Here is a 19,803-nt window from a genome sequence, read left to right on the forward strand (position 1 = left end):
TTTTATAACATTTTATTTTCCATTCTCTCCATTTCTCCCCTGATTTTCAGAAATTTTTATTTTGGGTTTATTGATTTTCTAGTTTTTTTAAATGTTATAGTTAAATTCATGAATTCTCACTTTTCATATTTTGTTTGTGCATATTTTCATATACATATCTTCTAAAGGATTGTATTGGATGCATTTGCAAACGTTTTGCATGTCTTATTTTTGTAGTTAGCATAAGTTGTCACTTAATTCTATAGTTTATTCTTTGACTCATTCATTATTAATTATTAAGGTTCCATTTTGCTTGTGCTTCCTGAATTGTAATTTTTACTGCATGGCATAAAGTATGTTTTGTGTTTCTGCTTTTTTACATTTATTTGTAATTTCTGTATAAGAACACATTGATTGTAAAGGATCATTGATGCTCGTATGTGTGTACGTACATACATACATATATGTATATGTAATTTAATGTACATATTTCAGAAGCTATAATAAGGTTTTCAGATATAATTTCTCCAAAAGTTTGCTCAGTTCTATTATTTTGTCTTTCTGTTAGATTTAGTTATCTCAGGAAAAAACCCTTAAAATCTCCTTTACTTATGTTACTATTTTTTGTTCAATTTAGTTCACTTTTCTTATATAACTTCAGATGCTATGCCTTTTGTGCAAATACATTTAGCTTTAACCTTGTTTCTTTGTCTCTATTATCCTTTAAGCATGATATAGTATTTTGGCTTATCAATTATTATTATTACTTTGTCTAATAACATAATTTTAACTCCTACTACATTGGAATCATTATATAGTACATTTTATTTCCATCTCTTATTTTCATTCTGCATATGTCTGTTTTTTGGGTGTCTTTATTCTATGAATTATAGTTCTATATAGTTTATATAAAGCCTGTTGTTCTTTTTGATAGATATGTGCATATATAATATGTAACAATATATTGTTTGCTTCTGCTTTCTTATTCATTCTGCTATTTCTGTTTTCAAAATTTTTTAATCTATTGGCATTTAAACTTATAATTGTTAACCTTGTGTTTGTCTCTATTCATTTCTTTTGCCTTGATTTTTATCCCATTAATCTTTTAGATTAGTACTGATTAATTTTGTTCATATAATTTTTTTAAAAAAATTGTTTTAATTAGCCCAAATCTGCATTTTCATGGTCCAACCCCTTCCCTCCACTGTACTGAGAACACAAGAAAAACAAAACCCATTATAGGCACGTATAGTCAATCAAAACAAATTTTAACATTGAACATTAAAAAAGATTATTATTCATTCTGAGTCCTTCATCTCTCTATTAGGAAGTGAATAGCATGTATCATCATTTGTCCTCTGAAATAATGGTTGGCCATTACACTAATAAGGGCTTAGCACAGTAATGTTCTGTCACATTTATACATCATGACTTTTTCATCCATTCCCTGATTTCTGGGCACCCCTTCAGATTCCTGTTCTTTGATATTTCAAAAAGAACTATAAACATATTTGTATATCCTTAGAGTTTGTTTTGCTTAGGACTAATCTCTCCCTTTATGTACCCTCTTTTTTAACTTCCCCTCCCTCCATTTCCCCATTTCCCTTCTATGTCCTGGTTGAGTAAAATGCATTTCTGTACCTAACTCTGTGTATTTATTTGTGTCTTATATTTGGTCTTTTATTTGACAAATTCAGATCAGAGCGAGGTATAAGAATCAGATCCTCTTCCTCCTTGTTTGTATAGAGGTCTACTTGCACACTCTGATTGTGAGATAATTTTTCCTAATCTTCCTTTCTTTTCATTCTCACTCTTCTCCTATTTTTCTTAAGATCATAAAAACATAATAGAACCACTCTAAGATCTTGTCTAATTGGACTTCCTCCCTAATTGGACCTCTGATGATGCAGGGGATACATGTATCATCTCCCTAAATTTGAATGTAAGCAGTTTATCTTTAGTTTTTTTATTATTGTTCATTCATGTTGACTTTTTAATGTTCCTCTTCATTCCTGTTTTTGAACTTCAAAATTTCTCTGCAGTTCTGATCTTTTAATCGGGAATGCTTGGAAGCCCTCTATTTCATTAAAGGTCTATTTTTCCCCTTGTAGCATTACATTCAGCTTTGCTAAATAAGTTATTCTTGGATGTAAGTCCATATCCTTTGCCTTTTGGAATATGGTATTACAAATTTCCGACTCTTTCATAGTGGGGGCTGCTAAATCCTGCTGTGGCTTCTTAATACTTTTACTCTTTCTTCTTGGCTGCTTGCAGTATTTTTTCCTTTGAACTAGAAACTCTGGCTTTTGGCTGTGATTTTCTTGGGCATTTTCATATTTTTTTAAAAGGAGGTGACAAGTGGATTCTTTCTATTTCTACTTTGCCCTCTTGTTGTAAGAGATAGGCAATTTTCTTTTAAGATTCCTTGAAATAGGAATCTGTTTTTGGTCATGGTGTTCAGATAATCCAATGATTCTTAACTTTTTCTTCTCAATGGGTGTTCCAGATTTTTGCTGTGAGATACTTAATTTTTTTCGATATTCTATGTCTTTTGCCTTTGTTTTAATATTTTTGTTATCTCATGGAATCTTTGCCTTCTAGCCAGACCTTCCACTGACTAAGACCCTTCCATCTCCTGCTTTGAGTATGTCCCCTGTGGGAAGGTGACAAGGGACTAACCCCAACATCTTCCATCTGCTCCAAAGCAATTTAAACCTGCGCTAGAAGTCTATCATTCCCTGCTCAGACACTGGGCCAACTTCTATCTGTTCTAACACAAGGGAACTTCCACCTCTTGCTGCAAGCCCAATCTCTCAAATGTGATGTGGACAACCTGTGGGCCAAAGAGGAGCTCTCTCCCCTTTGAGCTCAGATTTTCTATTTCCTACTACAACTTCCCTTGAGAGAAGAGGAAGAGGAAAGTCAGTGGGAATAGGAATTCCTTCTCCTGTTTTGCAAGTTTGACTTCCATCTCCTATTGTACCCTTTCCTGCCTTCAGAGGGAAGAAGAGTATTGAAACAAGTTCTACTGCCAGACCATGTGCCTTCCATCTTATAATGCACTTGTCTCCAAGCAGATATCTAGTCTCTTTTGGAAAGAGAAGTTGTGCCTTCTACTTAATGGTGAAAATTCTCACAACTAGTTGTAATTTATACATCCCAATAATTCTGAACCCTTGTAGGTCAAACTTCAAACTCCACACCCCATCCTTCAATAACTGACTCCTTCTTCCAATTTTCCTCAATCTTACCATGCCAAAGCTCCAACCAATAATTACCCAAACTTTTGAATGTGCCTTCTGGAATGCCTGTTCTATAGGCAACAGACTTCTCTTCATGCTATATCTTTACCTCTCACTCTCCTTCCCTTTGCTAGTAGTGAAATCTGGATCCTCACTGATGCCATAGCCTCCCTGGCCACCTTTCTAGTATTGACTGAACCTTCATTCATTTTCCTTGGTTCCAGGTTCAGGTGGGAGACTTGGAATAATCCTTGCTCCCCATTGATACTTCTAGACTCTCTTCCCTACTTCTATCACTCACGAACCTCTCCTTCTTTGAGGTCAGTGTTATTCACATCTACCACCCAATTCAAATCCTTGTATCTGTCAGTTACAGACTTTCTGGTCACTCCTATTTCTTCCTCAATGGGATTGGTACATAGCTCACAATTTTTCTCTCCTCCTCAACTTCTGCTCTCATACTAAGGGACTGCTCCATACGACTTTCCCTCAAACAGCTTAACCATTCAGTTTCTTGACTCCCTCACTCCCTATGCCCCAGCCTGAGTCAGGTGTATGTAAAGATGATCAAACCCTTGATCTTGCCACTATGACTTTCATGTTCAAGAATTCTGAAATCCCCTTATTTGACCATAATCTGTTGGTTTTTTTTAGCTCTTCCTTTGCCTTCCCTTACCCAACCTTATTCACCACCATTCCAACTTTGCTATCCTTTGATTCACAGTAACACTCATCTCTGATAATCACCAATATCAAAGTAGAATATTAATTCTTAAGACATCATCTCATTTTTTCACCTTTCAGCTACATTTCCAAGCCTAGAACACTTTTCACAGTGAACCATGTACTGAAACCTGTACTTATAGATGACAAGTAATTTTTTCAGTAGTGACTGAAAAAATAAAACCCAAAATGATACCAGGGTCCTTCTGTAATCCTGAGCCTTCATTCTTTGACCATCTACATGGAAAATAAAAGCATTTTCAATGAGATTCCTCCTATATTATTGATCTTTTAGTCTCACAGGGCAGCTTTGTAATGAAAATTATGAAAGGGTCAGTCATACCCAAACTAGGTCACAAAACACTAGGTAAAATGTAACATTCAGGGTGCAGTTTAAACTGGAGAAGCAAGTCATTTAATGTAAGACTAATCACAGATTCTGGCAAGGAATATTGAAAATCCATTAAGCATTATCTCTATTGTGAGAATAAAATTATCCCAAACTGTGAAGAATAATTGGAAAGGAAGGTTGATGAGTCTCATCTTTTTATTTTTTTACCTTTGCCAATTTGCATGAAATGAGATGAAACTTCAGAACTATTTCAATTTTAATTTCTCTTACTGTAACGATTTATTGTTTTCATGGGGTCAATTAATTTTTTTAATTTCTGCAATCCCAGGTTCCAAGGCACACACCTCATTGTGCCATTGTACCATTCCTTACTGCCTTCTTTCTCATAACCCATCCATTTTAACCCTCTCCCCTCCCCCAAGTCCCACTCCAGATCTAGCTACCCTTTTACACTATGCTTTTGAGAATGCCTACTCCACAATGAACAAACATGCTTTTTTCTTAAACCTTTTCCTTTCTCAGTTCTTTCATCTTTTGCCACTCACTGAGACCTGACTCCCTCCTGATGATACTGACTCCCAGGTGTATTTCCCAGTATGGATTACACCTTCACTCATGTCCTCTGACTTACTGATTTTGGTGGGGGAATTAGAATACTCCTTTCTCCCTATTGTGATTTTCAGACTCTCTCTTATCATTAAGCAACCTCTTTTTCCTTAAGGTTCATGCTATTCAAATTTTCTCTCTCAATCCAGAGCCTATTGGCTATTATGCATATTTATACATATACACACACATACATACATGTATTTATATATCTATACCTATATCCATATCTATATCTACACACACACACACCCCCAGGACACTCTCCTTCCTTCCTTAATTACTTCAGTGCCTGGTCCAGAGCATTTCTCACTGTACTGACTCCTGCCGTCATACTTCAACATAAAAATTGATGCTCTCTCAAATTCCCTGACATTTCCCAACCTAGTCAATTCCTCTCACCTACTCCTCCATTCCATATGAGCTACATAGAGATGGCCATACCTTTGATCTTGCTATCACCAAGTTTTCCACTACCATATTTGTGAATTCCAGAATTCTTTTATCCGATCATAATCTTTTTACACCTCCTTTGATCCCATGACATGCTTCTGAAAGGAACTGAGAAAAATCACACAGCTGCTCTGTCCACTACAAATTTAGCTTACATAATTCTCACCTGGGCCTTCATTGAGGAAAGACAATCTTCTATGCCTTTCTAATTTATTTACCCTTTGTAGCAACAATGTGCTGGCAGCTACTGTGGCTGTGTAAAACCAACAACAACCAGCACACAGAGGGCTGCCAACACAGGTTATTTTGATCTGCTTTACTAAGGAAAGTAACTTTAAGGGGTTAATAATCTCAGTTTAATCAAACATATATGTATATATGTGTGGGTGTGTGTGTACACACACACACACACACACTCAGAAATCATTTACTGAAAGCTCTCTCTTTTCCTTTCTTTCTCATTGCATATCACACAAATTTGTTACCCCACTGTCTCACATGAAGAGGTGGCCTTTCTACTTATCAAGGTAAGTCCCTTGACCCTATCCCTTTTCCCTGTCCACAACAGACCCAGCTCTTCTATCATATCTCTCTGTCTCTCTGTCTCTGTCTCTCACTCTCTCAGTTGCTTTCTATCTCATCTTCAGTTTCCTTTTATCTACTTATATGCCTATTTCTTCTCCTCCTTAAATAAAACAAAAGAACCCTCACTTGGTCCAATCATTTTCACTATCTTCAGATTTACCAGTTTTTTCTTGTTTTTCATTGTCAGTCTAATGTCTCTGTCCTATTCTTCTTGACCTCTTTGTAGCATTTAATACTGTTGATCACCCTTTTTTCTTGGATACTTTCTCCTCACTAGGTTTTTATAATATTGCTTTCTCTTGATTCTCCTCCCACCTATATGATCTTTCTCAGACTCCTTTGCTAGATAGTCATCCAGGTCATGTCCAGTAACCATGTGTCTCCCAAGGTCTTTTTTTTAGCTTTTTTTTCTTCACCTTCTAGGCTATTTTGTTTGATAATCTCATCAGCATTTATGAATTTAATTATCCTCTCTACCCAGATCTCTGTGAAATTGCTGTTAGTATTTATTAATTATTGATAGATTAATAATTAAGAGGTATAGTTTAGTTTTAGTCACTAGAATCAGTACTTATGAATTAATTTAATCCAAAAGACAGTTTGACTACATAACATTGAAGTTTACAGATGATGTGACTTTTTATGTGAGTTAACTTCTTCATTTCTCTGGGCTACAGCCTGAACTTATCGAGTTGACATGATCATAAGATGTTTTGCTTGGTATGGTCTTAATGTGATTAAAAGATCTTCCTTGCCTATTTAATAGGTCTCAAGTGGAGCTAGTTAATGGAAGTTTGATTAGGGGAGGCTTGTTTGTAGGTAGGTCCACACCCTTTTGCTAACTATGTGTGAAACCTTAAGAAGGGTATATATACTTAGGGTAGCCCTTAAGCTAAGAAGAGAGAACTGCAAGGAAGAGAGAACTGCAAGAGAGAGAGAGAAAGACAGAGAGAGAGAGAGACACACACACACACAGAGAGAGAGAGAGAGAGAGAGAGAGAGAGAGAGAGAGAGAGAGAGACAGAGAGACAGAGAACCTTGAGAGGGAGAGAGAGCAGTTAGGATTTGTGAATGAGTGTTTATGGAAAGGCCCCAACAGAGGAGAAGGTTAAGGGAGGGCCTGGCTCCCTGCTGTGATATTGTGTTTTAATTTCCGGGCTATTATGATAAGGTGGACTCACTGGTTTTGGGATACAATTGCTGCTCTGTAGAACCGGAGTTATTGGTTTTGGGATTTGATCCTCTGGCATCTGAATAAATGTTTTACTTCTTCTGCCTTCTATATGGAGAGTCTCTTATATTCTGTGATACCGAACTATACAGGCATATTCATGGTCACCATCACTATCGTGAATCTTGCTTTACCGATACACCTGGCCATAAGCCTAGTATGGGACCACTTTTCACACCTTCCAGAGGATGCTGACTGACTTTGTGTTTTCCTTTTACCACGCACTTTGGAAATGCTCTTTTTCAAGCAAGTCAGATGATCATTCTAGATGTAAGCCTACCACATACCTTTACCAACTGACTGCTCTGTCTGGCTCCTGAGGTGCTTTGGGGTCTCACTTGTTGGCATCTCCTAGCCTTGCTAATAAATGATCATGCTCAGAAACTTTGTGCTTCAGTTTTTCTTCATTGTAGATTTTTTTGTTACATTTCCAACCTTTTTCCTTGCCTCCAGGCAGGAGGCAGTCACCAACTGCCTTTTGGAAATATTAAGTTTGATGTATTTTAGATAGCTCAACCTCATTATGGTCATATCAGAACTCATTATCTTTTCTCCCAAACTTTCCCTTTTTCCAAACTCTCCTATTCCTGTCAAAGGAACCACTATCCTTCTAGTTACCTATGCTTTCAATCTTGGTGTCATCATAACACGGATCCCTTCTATCCAATCTCTTTTCAAGTCTTGTAATTTCTACCTTCACAATGTCTCCCACGTATGTACTTATATAGCTACCATGTGCATGCATCCCTATTCAATAAACTTCAGTGGCTCTCTATTACCCCCAAGATCAAATATGAGATGTTCCATTGGCAGTTAAAGCCATCTGAAATTTCATAAATTCCTATCTCTCTAGTCTTATACTTTACTCTCTTTCACATACTCTATGATCTGAAAATAATGTTCAATCTCCATTCTCTACTTTTTCATTATCTGTCCTCCAGACCTGAAATTCTTTGCTTTCTTACCTCTTCCTCCTGGTTCTCTGGCTTTCTTCAAGGTTTAGTTCAAATTTCACCTTCTGCAGGAGGCCTCTCCTGGTCCACCCTATTGTTAGTACCATCTCTCTGAGATGGTTCACCTTCAATTTATACTCTAAATATCTTGTATATACATTGTTATTTATATGTGGTCTCACCATTAGAATATGAGCTTCCTGAGGGCAGGGATTATTTTTTTGCCTTTCTTTGAACCCTTGGCACTAAGTACAGTGCTTAAGAAACACTAATTGACTGACATTTAATTTAATTTGAGAGAACCCATCTACCAAAGCAAAAGCAGGAATGTGTGAATGCGTATTTGTTTTAAAAGAATTTTACTTATGCTTACAACTTCATAAGTTAAATGAGACGGAGTTGAATGGTAAAGTGTTTACCCCCAAATCAAAATTAACTTCCAAGTAGAGCTAATTAATGTGAATCAGCAATCTGGCAATAGTCTAGGAATGACAATGGTGTGTAAATGATCAGACACAGAACAGAAAGGTTGTTCACCTGCCCTCCTGCCTGGAATAAGAGACACTGCCATGGCAACTGCCATCTGAATCTGAGGCCAAACACAAACGGAAAGTAAAGCGTTATTGGCATTAAGGAACAGCTAGTTCCGGCAGCCATAGGCCATAGCAAAATGCAGCACAAATTCAATCATTGTATGGAAAACATCAGGGGTTGGTGGGAAGGTGGCATGAGTTATGATTTTTAGAGATTGCAAGTGCAAAGTCTTTCATTGTTAATGGATAATGTCCCCAGAAAACTTATTGTTTTAAAATATTCAATATACTGAAGTACCAGGGATTTTGCTCAAACTGAAGATCATTTGAAGAACAACAATCAAGTTCAAATTTATCAAGCACGTGTGACACATGGACATTTATTTTTCTGGCAGTAATAACAATTGCTTTAAAGTTTGCAAAACATCGTATATAAATTATCTAATTTGAGCCTCAGAACAATCCTGAGGTAGGTACAACAGGTATCAATATCCCTGTTTCATAGATGAGGATATAGTGGCTCAAAGGAATTAAGTGGTTAGCCCATAGGCACTCATGTGGTAGGTGTCAGGGTTGGAATATAAACAACAGTCTTCTAACTCAAGTTCTAGCGCTCTATCCATATTATCAAGGTATCACTAAGGAATTCAGAGAACTCTAAAGTCATAGTTCATTAATATTCACAAAATCATTTGGATGTAAGAAAGGGGAAAAGAAAACAAAATAAAGCATTGTAATGGGGGTAATGATCATTTTGCAGTTTGGGCAAAAGGAGGCTGAGTATTTACATGAAAAAGTCAAGGTCAAATATAGTAGGGGAAAGAAACTTAATAGAGCATCCAAACTTAGATTTGTTTGGTAATCAAGTATTCAAATATAAGTAAATATTACATTCATTCTTTTTTTTTACCTTCTATCCTTTAACCTAGTTTTCAAGATTTCATGGATTCTATAAAGACCATGACAACTACACTGCCCCACTCACAATTATCCAAGCTGCCCCTTCCTACTCCTAACCAACCACAATTATTTCTGTTACCCTACTTATCACTTATTTAAAAAGAAAAGCAACAAGAGTTCTCTGATTAATTGAGATCCCATGAAATTAAATGAAACAATAGAAAACTCAAATAAATAGAAAAATAAAGTTTCTTTTAGTCTTTCATTTGATCTTAGTCATAAAAAATTATATCTGGTCCTAGATACATGACCTAAATGGGTGATAGTTTAGTGTAATTAATGAAGCACTTAACAGGCATTCAGGAGATGTGGTTTCTAGTCCTAGCACTACTGCTTACCAACTGTGTAAACTTGAGCAAAACATTACCCTACTATGGGCTCAGTTTTCTCATTTGCAAAATTAGGAGGTCAGCAAAGACATCAGTTAATGCTAAAGAATCACTTGAAAAAAAATTCAGTGAAAATTGGAAATAAGTTTGGCATAAATTATTAAGACCCACATCTCGTAATATATGTATCAAAATAAACTACAAATGAATACAGGGCATGATACTCTGAGCAAATTAGGGGAGGAAGGAAGAAATTACCTTCAGATCTACGCATAAAGGAAGAGTTCATAACTAATAAAGCAATAAAAAGGATCACAGGCAATCTGTATTATGTAAATTTTTAAAAGGTTTCACACAAACAAAACCAGTAGAGTTAAAAATTAGAAGGAAAATAAGTAATTGGAGGAATAAAACAATCTTTATAACCAATTTCTCTGTTCAAGGTCTTATACCCAAAATATGTTGCAACATTCAAATTTATCAAACTGTCACAAACTGATAGATAAATGGTCAAAAGATATAAACAGCTACTTCCTTCCTGCCTTCCTTCCTTCCTCCCTCCCTCCTTCCTTCCTCTCCTTCTCGGTTTCTCTGTAACAACAATGCTACTTGCCCCTATTGTGGCTGTGTAAGGCCAACATCAGCACAAGGGAGGGCTACTAGCACAGGTTCTTTGATCTGCTTTTCTAAGGAAAAGCAACTTTAAAGGGTTTACAATCTCACTTTAATCAAACATACATATATTATTCACTTAGTTCAGGGGGAAAAGTCAGTGCCTTGAACATCAAAGAAAACGCAAACAGAAATTACAAGCAGAAATTATATAAACAGAGCAAAATAACACAAATCAACTGACAAGCTTTTATCTGTCTGACCAAAACTATACATACATTGTTACCAGAGAGAGAAGAACCAACATCTGGGTTTTTGAAAGCTGGGGGCTCCTTAACAGCTGCCCACAGTCTCCACACTAACACTCTTCCAATGAATAAGCCCCAAACAAAATGCTAATCTCAGAGTATATATATCCTTATTCAGAGTCAGAGGGTGTCACAACCATGCAACTCAAACTCATGTGACCTAGGCTTTCCTTTAACTTAAACAGGTCATCAAAGACTCCCGATTCAATCAAAGACTCTCGATTAAAACAAAGGCAAGCCTCAATCAAAGGCCCTCAAACGCCTTAGTGCTGAGAAGCACTCAAAGAAAAAACAGCAAAACATTCCACTTTGCTTGCCATTATATTTGAAAGGCAAGACTCAAAGGCATTTGATTACCTCAGTGCTGAGAAGAACTCCAAAGCAAAAGACAAAAGGTCCCACTTTACCTGCCCAATTCAAACAAAGGCAAGACTCATTAAAGGTACTTGATTGCCTTAGCATTCCAAAAGAGAAAACAATAAAAAAGTCTTACCTTACTATTATATTCTCTTGCTCTGTCTCTCTCTGCCTCTTTCTCTGTCTCTGTCTGTCCCTAAGTCTCTGTCTCTGTCTTTCTCTTGAGTCTCCCTATCTTACCCAAACTCATTGGCACCAATCCCACTGTTTGTCAACACGTGAGCATTGACCTGTCCTGTTTGCCTCTCCTTAGGTAACCTGGTTGCTCCCGGCTCTCAGGGGCTCATCATATTTGTCATAGACCGAAGACACTGAATCTGCTAAGCACACTGTAGCTCACAATTCCTGAGCTCAAGCTCTAGTGTCTCCCCCCTCCCCCCAAGTAGCAGGGCTTATATGTATGCACCATCATGTCTAGCATACAGGTGGTTTTCAAAGAAAGAAATCTAAGCCATCAACTATCAAGTGAAAAATACTCCAAAAATGATTAATAATTAGAGAAACACAACTTAAAACAACTTTGAGATTCCATCTCAGACTCATTAGGTTGGCAAAGATGACAAAACAGGATGACAAATGTTGGAAGGGCTGTAGAAAAATAGGTACTACTGCAGGTATAAAACTATGAATTAGTCCATTCATCCTGGAAAATAATGTGGAACTATGCCCCCAAAGTTACAAAATTGTGTATGTATTCTTTTTGACCCAGTTTTACCATGACTTGGGGGTATCAAAGTGATCAAAGAAAGAGGAAAAGGACCTATATGTACAAAAGTATTCATAACAGTTCTTTTCATAGAAGCCAGAAATTGGAATCTAACGAGGTGGAATCTATTGGAGAAGTGTTAAACAAATTATGGCATAGGAATTTAATGGATATTATTGTGCCATAAAAATTATGAATGTATAGTTTCAGGAGAAACCAAAAAGCCCTGTTTCTGTCAGTCTGATAGAAGCAAAATAAGCAGAAACAATAAAAACAATTTATACATTGTCACCAACATTATAGAAATAAATAACTTTGAATAACTTAAAAACTCTCATCAATAAAATAATAAACTATAAATCCAGAGGACTGAAAATAAAACACACCACCCACCTCCTGCCAGAGAAGTGATGGACTTAAAAATGTACAATGAGACATATATTTTTGGAAATTATGGGAATTTATTTTGTTAGACTGTTTTTTAAAAAATTTATTCTTTTTTTCTATTAAGGGAACAATAAGAAAGAGATAAATCCTTATATAAATAAGTTTAAAAAGAGAAAATGTTGTTGGTTCAGAATAAGTGGCCTGGGAAGCCAGGTGGTACAGTGGATAGAGTGTTGGGCCTACAGTCAGGAAGATGAGTTCAAATCTGACCTCGGATACTTACTAGCTGTGTGAGCCTGGGCAAGTCACTGAACCCTATTTTCCTCAGTTTCCTCATCTGTAATACGAGCTGGAGAAGGAAATGGCAAATCACTCCAGTATCTTTGCCAAGAAGACCCCAAATGGGATCACAAAGAGTCAGACATGACTGAAAACAACTAAATGACAACAACACTGTAATAATTTTAAAAAAATTAATCTCCAATTTGAAATTAATATCCAAAATATATGGATACAGCTAATCAGTCAAAAGAATTGAAGTATTGTCTATCTTTTGTAGATACAGAAATATGCATTCATCAAAGGCACCAAAAAGGACACTTGTAAAGATATAGTTGTGATCTGAAAACTCATTTCCCTAAAGGTTATCTCATTCATGAAAAGAAACAGATATTGGGTAAATGGAATTTTCAAATCCACAGAAATAGCTGGAACGCTGTTCTGATTTTAAACAAGAAAAAAGCCAGACTGTACCTGCTTCATCAGCTGTAATGGTGAGCTCATTGCTGGCTTCACTCTTGCCAATTCGGTTTTTGGCATACATGCGGATGCTGTAGGTGGAGGAAGGATGGATATCAATGATGGTGGCCGAGTTCAGCTGAGGGGAAACATCTTTGGTTCTCTGAGCAGAATCCCAGGAGTCTTTTAGGTTTGGGTTTTTTTTTCAAAAAAGAAGAGATAGAGACTTGAGTTTTTCCCCTGCCTTCACAATATTTATAAATGATTTTTATTACATATCAATTTGAATTCTCAAATGCAAAATATTTTAAGTTATTAGGTAAAGTTGGACGCCAGGAAAGAAACAACACCACATCATGCTTTAAATGAAGGGCTTCTAACTGAACTGTATTCAGGGAGGAATGTCTGAGGGAACACAGTACATGATGAATTTTAGTAATAATGTTGAAGAAATAGGAGTCAGGGAAACTGAAGCAAGGAGGGCAAAACAAACAAATATGTAAATAAATGGGCAAACAAACAAGCAAACAAATACATTTTAAAAGTCCCAAACAGGCATTTAAGGATTGACCAGAATGTTAAAAGGAATTATAATGCAAAAAAATTCTGCCTCTGCTGAGTCCTTGAAAACTACAACCTTCTTTCCCAATTGAAGAAGAGCCAAAATGAAGTATCTACTGAGAGGAAAAGAAAAGAAAATGAAACAAAACTTCACTGTCTAATTAACTTCCAGTTCTCAGGCACATGGGGAGGGAAGCAAATAGAGCATTGGACTTAGAGTCAGGAAGATCTGAGTTCAAATTTTGCCTCAGACAGCTGCCTAGCCGTGTGATCCTGGGCAAGTCACATATACTCTTTGCCTCAGTTTTATTATCTGTAAAGTAAGGAAAATAATAACACCTACCTACTAGGATTGTTGTGAGGATAAAATTAGGTGATGTTTGTAAACCTTAAATAGTTATATAAATCATTATATAAATGACAGCTCTTTTCATTATTCCACTTAAGTATCATTTCATTGAATCTAATGCATCTATTAGTTAATTTTAAAACTAAGTGCCTGCTGTGGTCAGGGCATTTTGTTACTGGAGACACAAAGACAAACATGAAACAGCCTCTGTCCTCAAAGAGTTTACTATGCCTATTATTAGAGAAGATACAGATCACTGATCCTCAGAATGTAATTCTGGATAGAGTGGGCATTGGCAACTATATTTTGTTTGTTCATATAATAAATATCTGGTGCTAGTATAGTTTATTATAATACCCAGGATTTGAAGTAGTTCTGGTGAGGGAGTGGTAGTATTTTAAGTCTTCTATTGACTGCATTATAGTCTACTACCTCTGAGTGAATACAAATGCCTTCCTCTCATTGTTCTCTGCTTCACTTTCTCTTTGGCTCTGCATTTTTACTCAATAGTGGATTAGTAGAGTGTGTTCTCAGATATGGGTCCTGGAGAGAGACAAACCACCCCCACTCCTTTTTTAAACTCCCAGCCCTCACCATGACACTATTTGATGATGCAATGGAAAGACCATTAGGAATGTCTGTTCCTTCCAACACATCAAACTGTTGAATTCCTACCAATCCTTTAAAGCCCAAATCAGGTGCCAACTCATTCAGAAAATCTTCACTTGTGTCTCCACTCAGTAATGTGCCTTCTCTCTTTGACCCCAAGTAGTGCTTCACTTGCACTTCTTCGATAGACTTGTGTACATGCCATACCTTTTTCCTAGAATGAGGATTAGGGATGGGGACTAGCTCTTATTTTCATTTTATATCTCATGTATCTAGCCACTTAACTGAACTGACAGTAACTATCCTGTGAGACCTTGGGAATATCTCATGATTTCTCTGAGCCTCTTTTCTCATTTATCACCTGAGGAGGCTCAACTTGATGTTGCAGAGAACTGGCCACTGAGCCCAGTGTTTACGAACATATAGAGAGTGTCACTGATGCAATTCACCATGTGGAAGAGGCTAGGGAGCTCATTTCCAGGAGAGCCACGATTACATGTAATGGAAGTGCCTTGAGGGGATTTTGGAGTGTTTGTATACATTCTGTAACTGGTTTAAGTCCACTTACCACATGATGAAGAGGAGCCTCTTTGGCTGCAGTTATATAGTCAGAACTGGGGGAGGGGGGCAATCAAAAGGCCCTAGTTGTCCTTGTCCCTTTCTCTTCAGCTGCCCTCCTTGTGGTTTGACATCTTCCAGTCTGCATTCTGGTAAGAGAGGAGAGACAATGCTGTAATGCCAGATGTTGGCCTTGGATGGGGAGCGGTTTCTCCCTATCTGAGGTTGACATGTGGCCTGTGAATGTGGGTCTCAGTTCTTTTTCTCAGTGTTTGCTTTTACATTTAAAATGAAGTAGATTCATCTGGAAGCTATGACTTTTAGAGTTTTGAAAAGTTAGGAGAGGGAGCTACCTGAGGTCCAAAAGCCAAGGTGCCAAGTCTATTCTGGGTTTTAAAGCCAGTCCAGCATCAATGCCTTAAGAAGTGAAGAATGACTTTCAGGATGGTAGTTGAGATAAGGACTCATCTGGCAATAATTACAACGCTTCATTTGGAGGTGAACTTTCTGGGACTTGTTGCATATAGGAATTGGGTTAAGGATGAGTGCCTCAGATTTCACTCAGTTTGGGCCCATCAAGTTCACATCCAAATGCAGCACTAGCACCCTTGCTAGAAGAGTCCTCGTCTCATCTACCATCCTGAAAGGTCACTTCTCACTCCTCAGCTCATTGATGCAGGGCTGGCTACAAAATCTAGCATGGACTCGACCCTCAGACTCTGGTTTGAGACCCTCAGACTAGTTTATTCTTCTTACTTTTAAAACCTCACAAGGTCATAGCTTCCAGATTAATCTCCTTCACCTAACATGAAAGAACAACACCAAGGGAAAGAACTGAGGTGTACAGGTAGCCTTATAGCATTATCTCTCTTCTCTTACCAGAATACAGACAGACCAGGAGAAATCAAAGTATAAGGAAATCAACTAAAAATAAGGGACAAGGCCAACTAGTGCATTTTAAATGTCCACACCACCTTCTATCTCCCTCTCCTCTGCCCCCACACACGAAGTTCTGGTTCTGCAGTCTTAGTCAATCAAAGAAGCTCCTCTTCGTCATGTGACAAATGGACTGGAACCAGTTACGGAATGTCTGTGCATGCTCCAAAGTCTCTACAAGGCACTTCCATTATGTGTTGATATAGCTCTTCCAGAAGCAGGCTCCCCACACTCTTTCATTTGAGGAATTGCATCAGAGACACTCTCCACATTCACATAAAGGCTAGGCTCAGTGGGCAATCCACCATTGCAGAGATAATCTACAAGGTCACTCCCATATTAAATACTTTATAATTCTATGATGCTAGTTATAGAGTCCTCACAACATATTTACTGCTGTAAAATGGGATTATCTTTAGAGGGTTGCCTAAAATTACTGGAGAAGACCCTCAATCCACTCAAAGGAGCAATAGCTAGCTACAGGATAATATATAATTTTTACCACATCTCACTATGGAGTCCTGGTTCTTAGATTTACAGGGCTACTTAATAGCTTCCTTGCTCTTTAATCCTTAAGTAATTAAAGATAAGAAAAGATTTATTTTGGGGGGAATGGGGTAGTGAAATTGAGATTTAATCTTTGTGGAACTTCTCTGTAACTTATAGTCTTCAAGTTGCCTGAGGTACTAAGAGGTTATATGAGTTTCCTTGGTCATAAAATCAGTATAGGACTCTCTTGCTGTGTCAAAGTGTGCCAAAGTTCCGGATGACTGCCCAGTTTTTGCTGAAATCTATGGTTTAAGTGAATCACAAGCTTTACTATTTCTTCTCTACTCCCACCCCACTGGAATCAGCAGGAAAAGGAATAATAGGAAGCTGACACCCATAGTCATATTGGAAATGTTGACCTTAATCTTGACTTGTCCTCACAGAAGGACATTTTCTGGAAGATCAATGTTCCTGTTTCTAGGTTAACCGGGTAATTCTAATTTTTGCTTGTCAACTACATATTGGACACATCAGCATTAATTACTTTGGTTATAGAAATGGTTTACTTTAATGGCTTCACATTCAAACATCCCCAACTTTTGATCATTACCTATGTATCTTAGACTGTGAAAAGCCTGAGTATATGCAGAGTCATTCCTACTCTCTTCCTTTAAAGCACATTGTAGTCTAATCAGACAATTTTAGGATAACAGTGGTAGGTTTTGCTCTTTTTCTTCTAGACCAAAGATCTATTAGGTATTGTTCTCAAAACATATGAATGAATTTAAGAAAGATCCAGTTATAATAGGAGAGCTCAAAAACTTGGTTTGAGATATTTAAGAATTAATAAATTTCTCACTAGAATACTCACAGATGGATGATCAGATTTATGACTGGAATATTATCTAATCCAGCCCACTCTTCTAAATCAGATTATCCTGAAATAATCTTTAAACACTAGATTTCTACCTTCTTTGTAACCACTAAAGAAGGGGTTTCCATCAACTGCTCATTATAGTATCTTACCTAGGTCTGTTCTCCTTAAACAATTTCCATGCTCCAAAATTTGTCCTTTTTCCCTTCCCCATCAAAACTTTTCACTCAGGGTCAGGATTTCAGTTAGTTATCAGGATAGAAGGCAATCTGATACTAAGCAACACAAATATATAAATAAAATATTATTTACTTTTAATGCAATGCTTTGCCAAAGGAATGACCATCTCATAATCTATTTTCAGGTACTTGAGCAGGCAAATGGGCAGATATTTGGAGTGAAATCTCTTTCTATAACCTTTCTCAAGACATTTTACAACAGTACTGTCAAAATAGAAACAGGTCCCTGCAGCCACATATTTACTTTGTTGTTATTGGTATTCAGTCACTTTTCAGTTGTGTCTGACTCTTTTGAGATTTTCTGGGCAAAGATACTGGAGTGATTTGCCATTTCCTTCCCCATATCATTTTACAGGTGAGGAAACTGAGGCAAAACAGGGTTAAGTGACTTGCCCAGGGTCACACAGATGTAAGTGTCTGTGACCAAGTTTGACCTCAGGAAAATGAGTTTTCCTGACTCCAGGCCTGGCATTCTATCCACTATGCCTTCCAGCTGCCTGTAGGGCTTACTTAGAAAACCACAAATTTAAATTATCCATGTTATAGTACATTTTGATTGTTTTTTTATTAAAGATTTCCCAATTACATTTTAATCTGGTTTGAGCTGCATTTAGTAATTTTCTCAGTCACTGCAGGATGTGGGCAGATAGTCTGACACCTCTGGACTACAAGTTGCCTACTCTGCTTATGAATATGATCAGTGCTATCAGAAAACAATTTGAATTGAGATCTACCCCCAGATCTGGTGGTGACTTGGTGGTGATCTAGGAACAAGAAATATAACTAAATATAATTCAGTTTTTCCATCAATAAAAGTGAGAATTACACCTCACAGTGACAAATTTAGGATTAAAGTAAATATAAAAAGTTTGAAATCACTTTGAGAAATTGCCAGTGTTATTAACGGCAAAACAATGACATCTATTCTCTTCCTGTTTTAATATAATATATATGTATATAATTCCTATTGCCTATGATCAAGCGCAGCTGCTGACTACCAACAGTAGAATATTCCAGAATAGCTTGAAGATTATTATTAAGCAACTTTCCAGTTAAGATGGTAGTGTAAAAGGTTCTAGCTAAATCCATAGCTCCTCAGGAACACCTACTGACAATGAAAGAAAGCACCATTTACAGAAACAAAATTAAAATCACCAAACTCCTCCATCCTATAAAGGACTCCACAACAAGAAACTCCAGGGATTAAGGGCTTTTTGACTGAAGCTAGTACAATTTGGAATCTAGGAAAGCCCTAGGAGATTGGCCAAAAGATGGCACAGTCTCAAGTTACACCATTCCAGAGCGAAAGCCTAAAGCTGTTGACCTCCAGCTATAGCACAAGAAAATGGTGAATTTCAAATATGACCTGAATCAGGAGATGCCTCAGGATGGATGTTGCAAAGTGTATCAGTGGACAGAGATTGACACTAACTCTGTCCTAGGACAATATTGTAATCCAAGTCCAGGGCTTTGGAGAAAGTGGCCTGGGCCTCAGACAGCCTATCATCCAGAGACTACAGGGAAGCCAATTCCAGACTACACTGGAAAAGAGGACCTTGACATAGCAGAACTATCCCAAAGTGCATGAAATGGCAGATCCTGGTCCTGGCACAAAGACAAAGTCTAAGTACTGAAACTATACACATAAATAAAATGGGGAAAAGATTCTTACTATAACAAACACTAGTAGTTAAAATAATTAAAAAAAAAGTCAAAACAATTGCAAGTAGAACTTCAGAAAAAAAAAAGAATGAATTGCTCACACAGAGTCTTAGAGTGGATAGAAGAAATGAAGAGCACAAACAAGAGATTATAAAATCAGATTTGAGCAGTTGGAAAAAGAATAAAAACATTAGAGTAAAAAAAAATCAGCCTTAGCCAAGTATTTGAAACCCTGAAAAATAAAATAGGACAAATAGAACTCAATGATTCAATAAGGCAACAAGAAATAGTGGAACAAAATCAAAAGCCTGAAAAATTACAAGGATATTTGAGATATCTACCATGTGAAAAAATTGACCTTGAAAACATAAGGAGTAAAGAGAATATAAGAATTATTAAACTCAAGATGTAG

The 19,803-nt window shown here is 37.0% G+C and overlaps 1 protein-coding gene across 1 annotated transcript in view; it reads right to left on the reverse strand.

The window, feature by feature from the left end:
- DSCAM (DS cell adhesion molecule) overlaps positions 1 to 19,803 on the reverse strand; it is a 776,379-nt gene that overhangs the window by 183,841 nt on the left and 572,735 nt on the right. The window contains exon 15 of the mRNA XM_036744150.1: positions 13,130 to 13,297. Within this exon, the coding sequence (XP_036600045.1) occupies positions 13,130 to 13,297 (168 nt within the window). The remainder of the gene's footprint in view (positions 1 to 13,129; positions 13,298 to 19,803) is intronic.

Source organism: Trichosurus vulpecula, chromosome 2, assembly GCF_011100635.1.
Source record: "Trichosurus vulpecula isolate mTriVul1 chromosome 2, mTriVul1.pri, whole genome shotgun sequence".
In the NCBI taxonomy this organism is placed as follows: Eukaryota; Metazoa; Chordata; class Mammalia; order Diprotodontia; family Phalangeridae; genus Trichosurus; species Trichosurus vulpecula.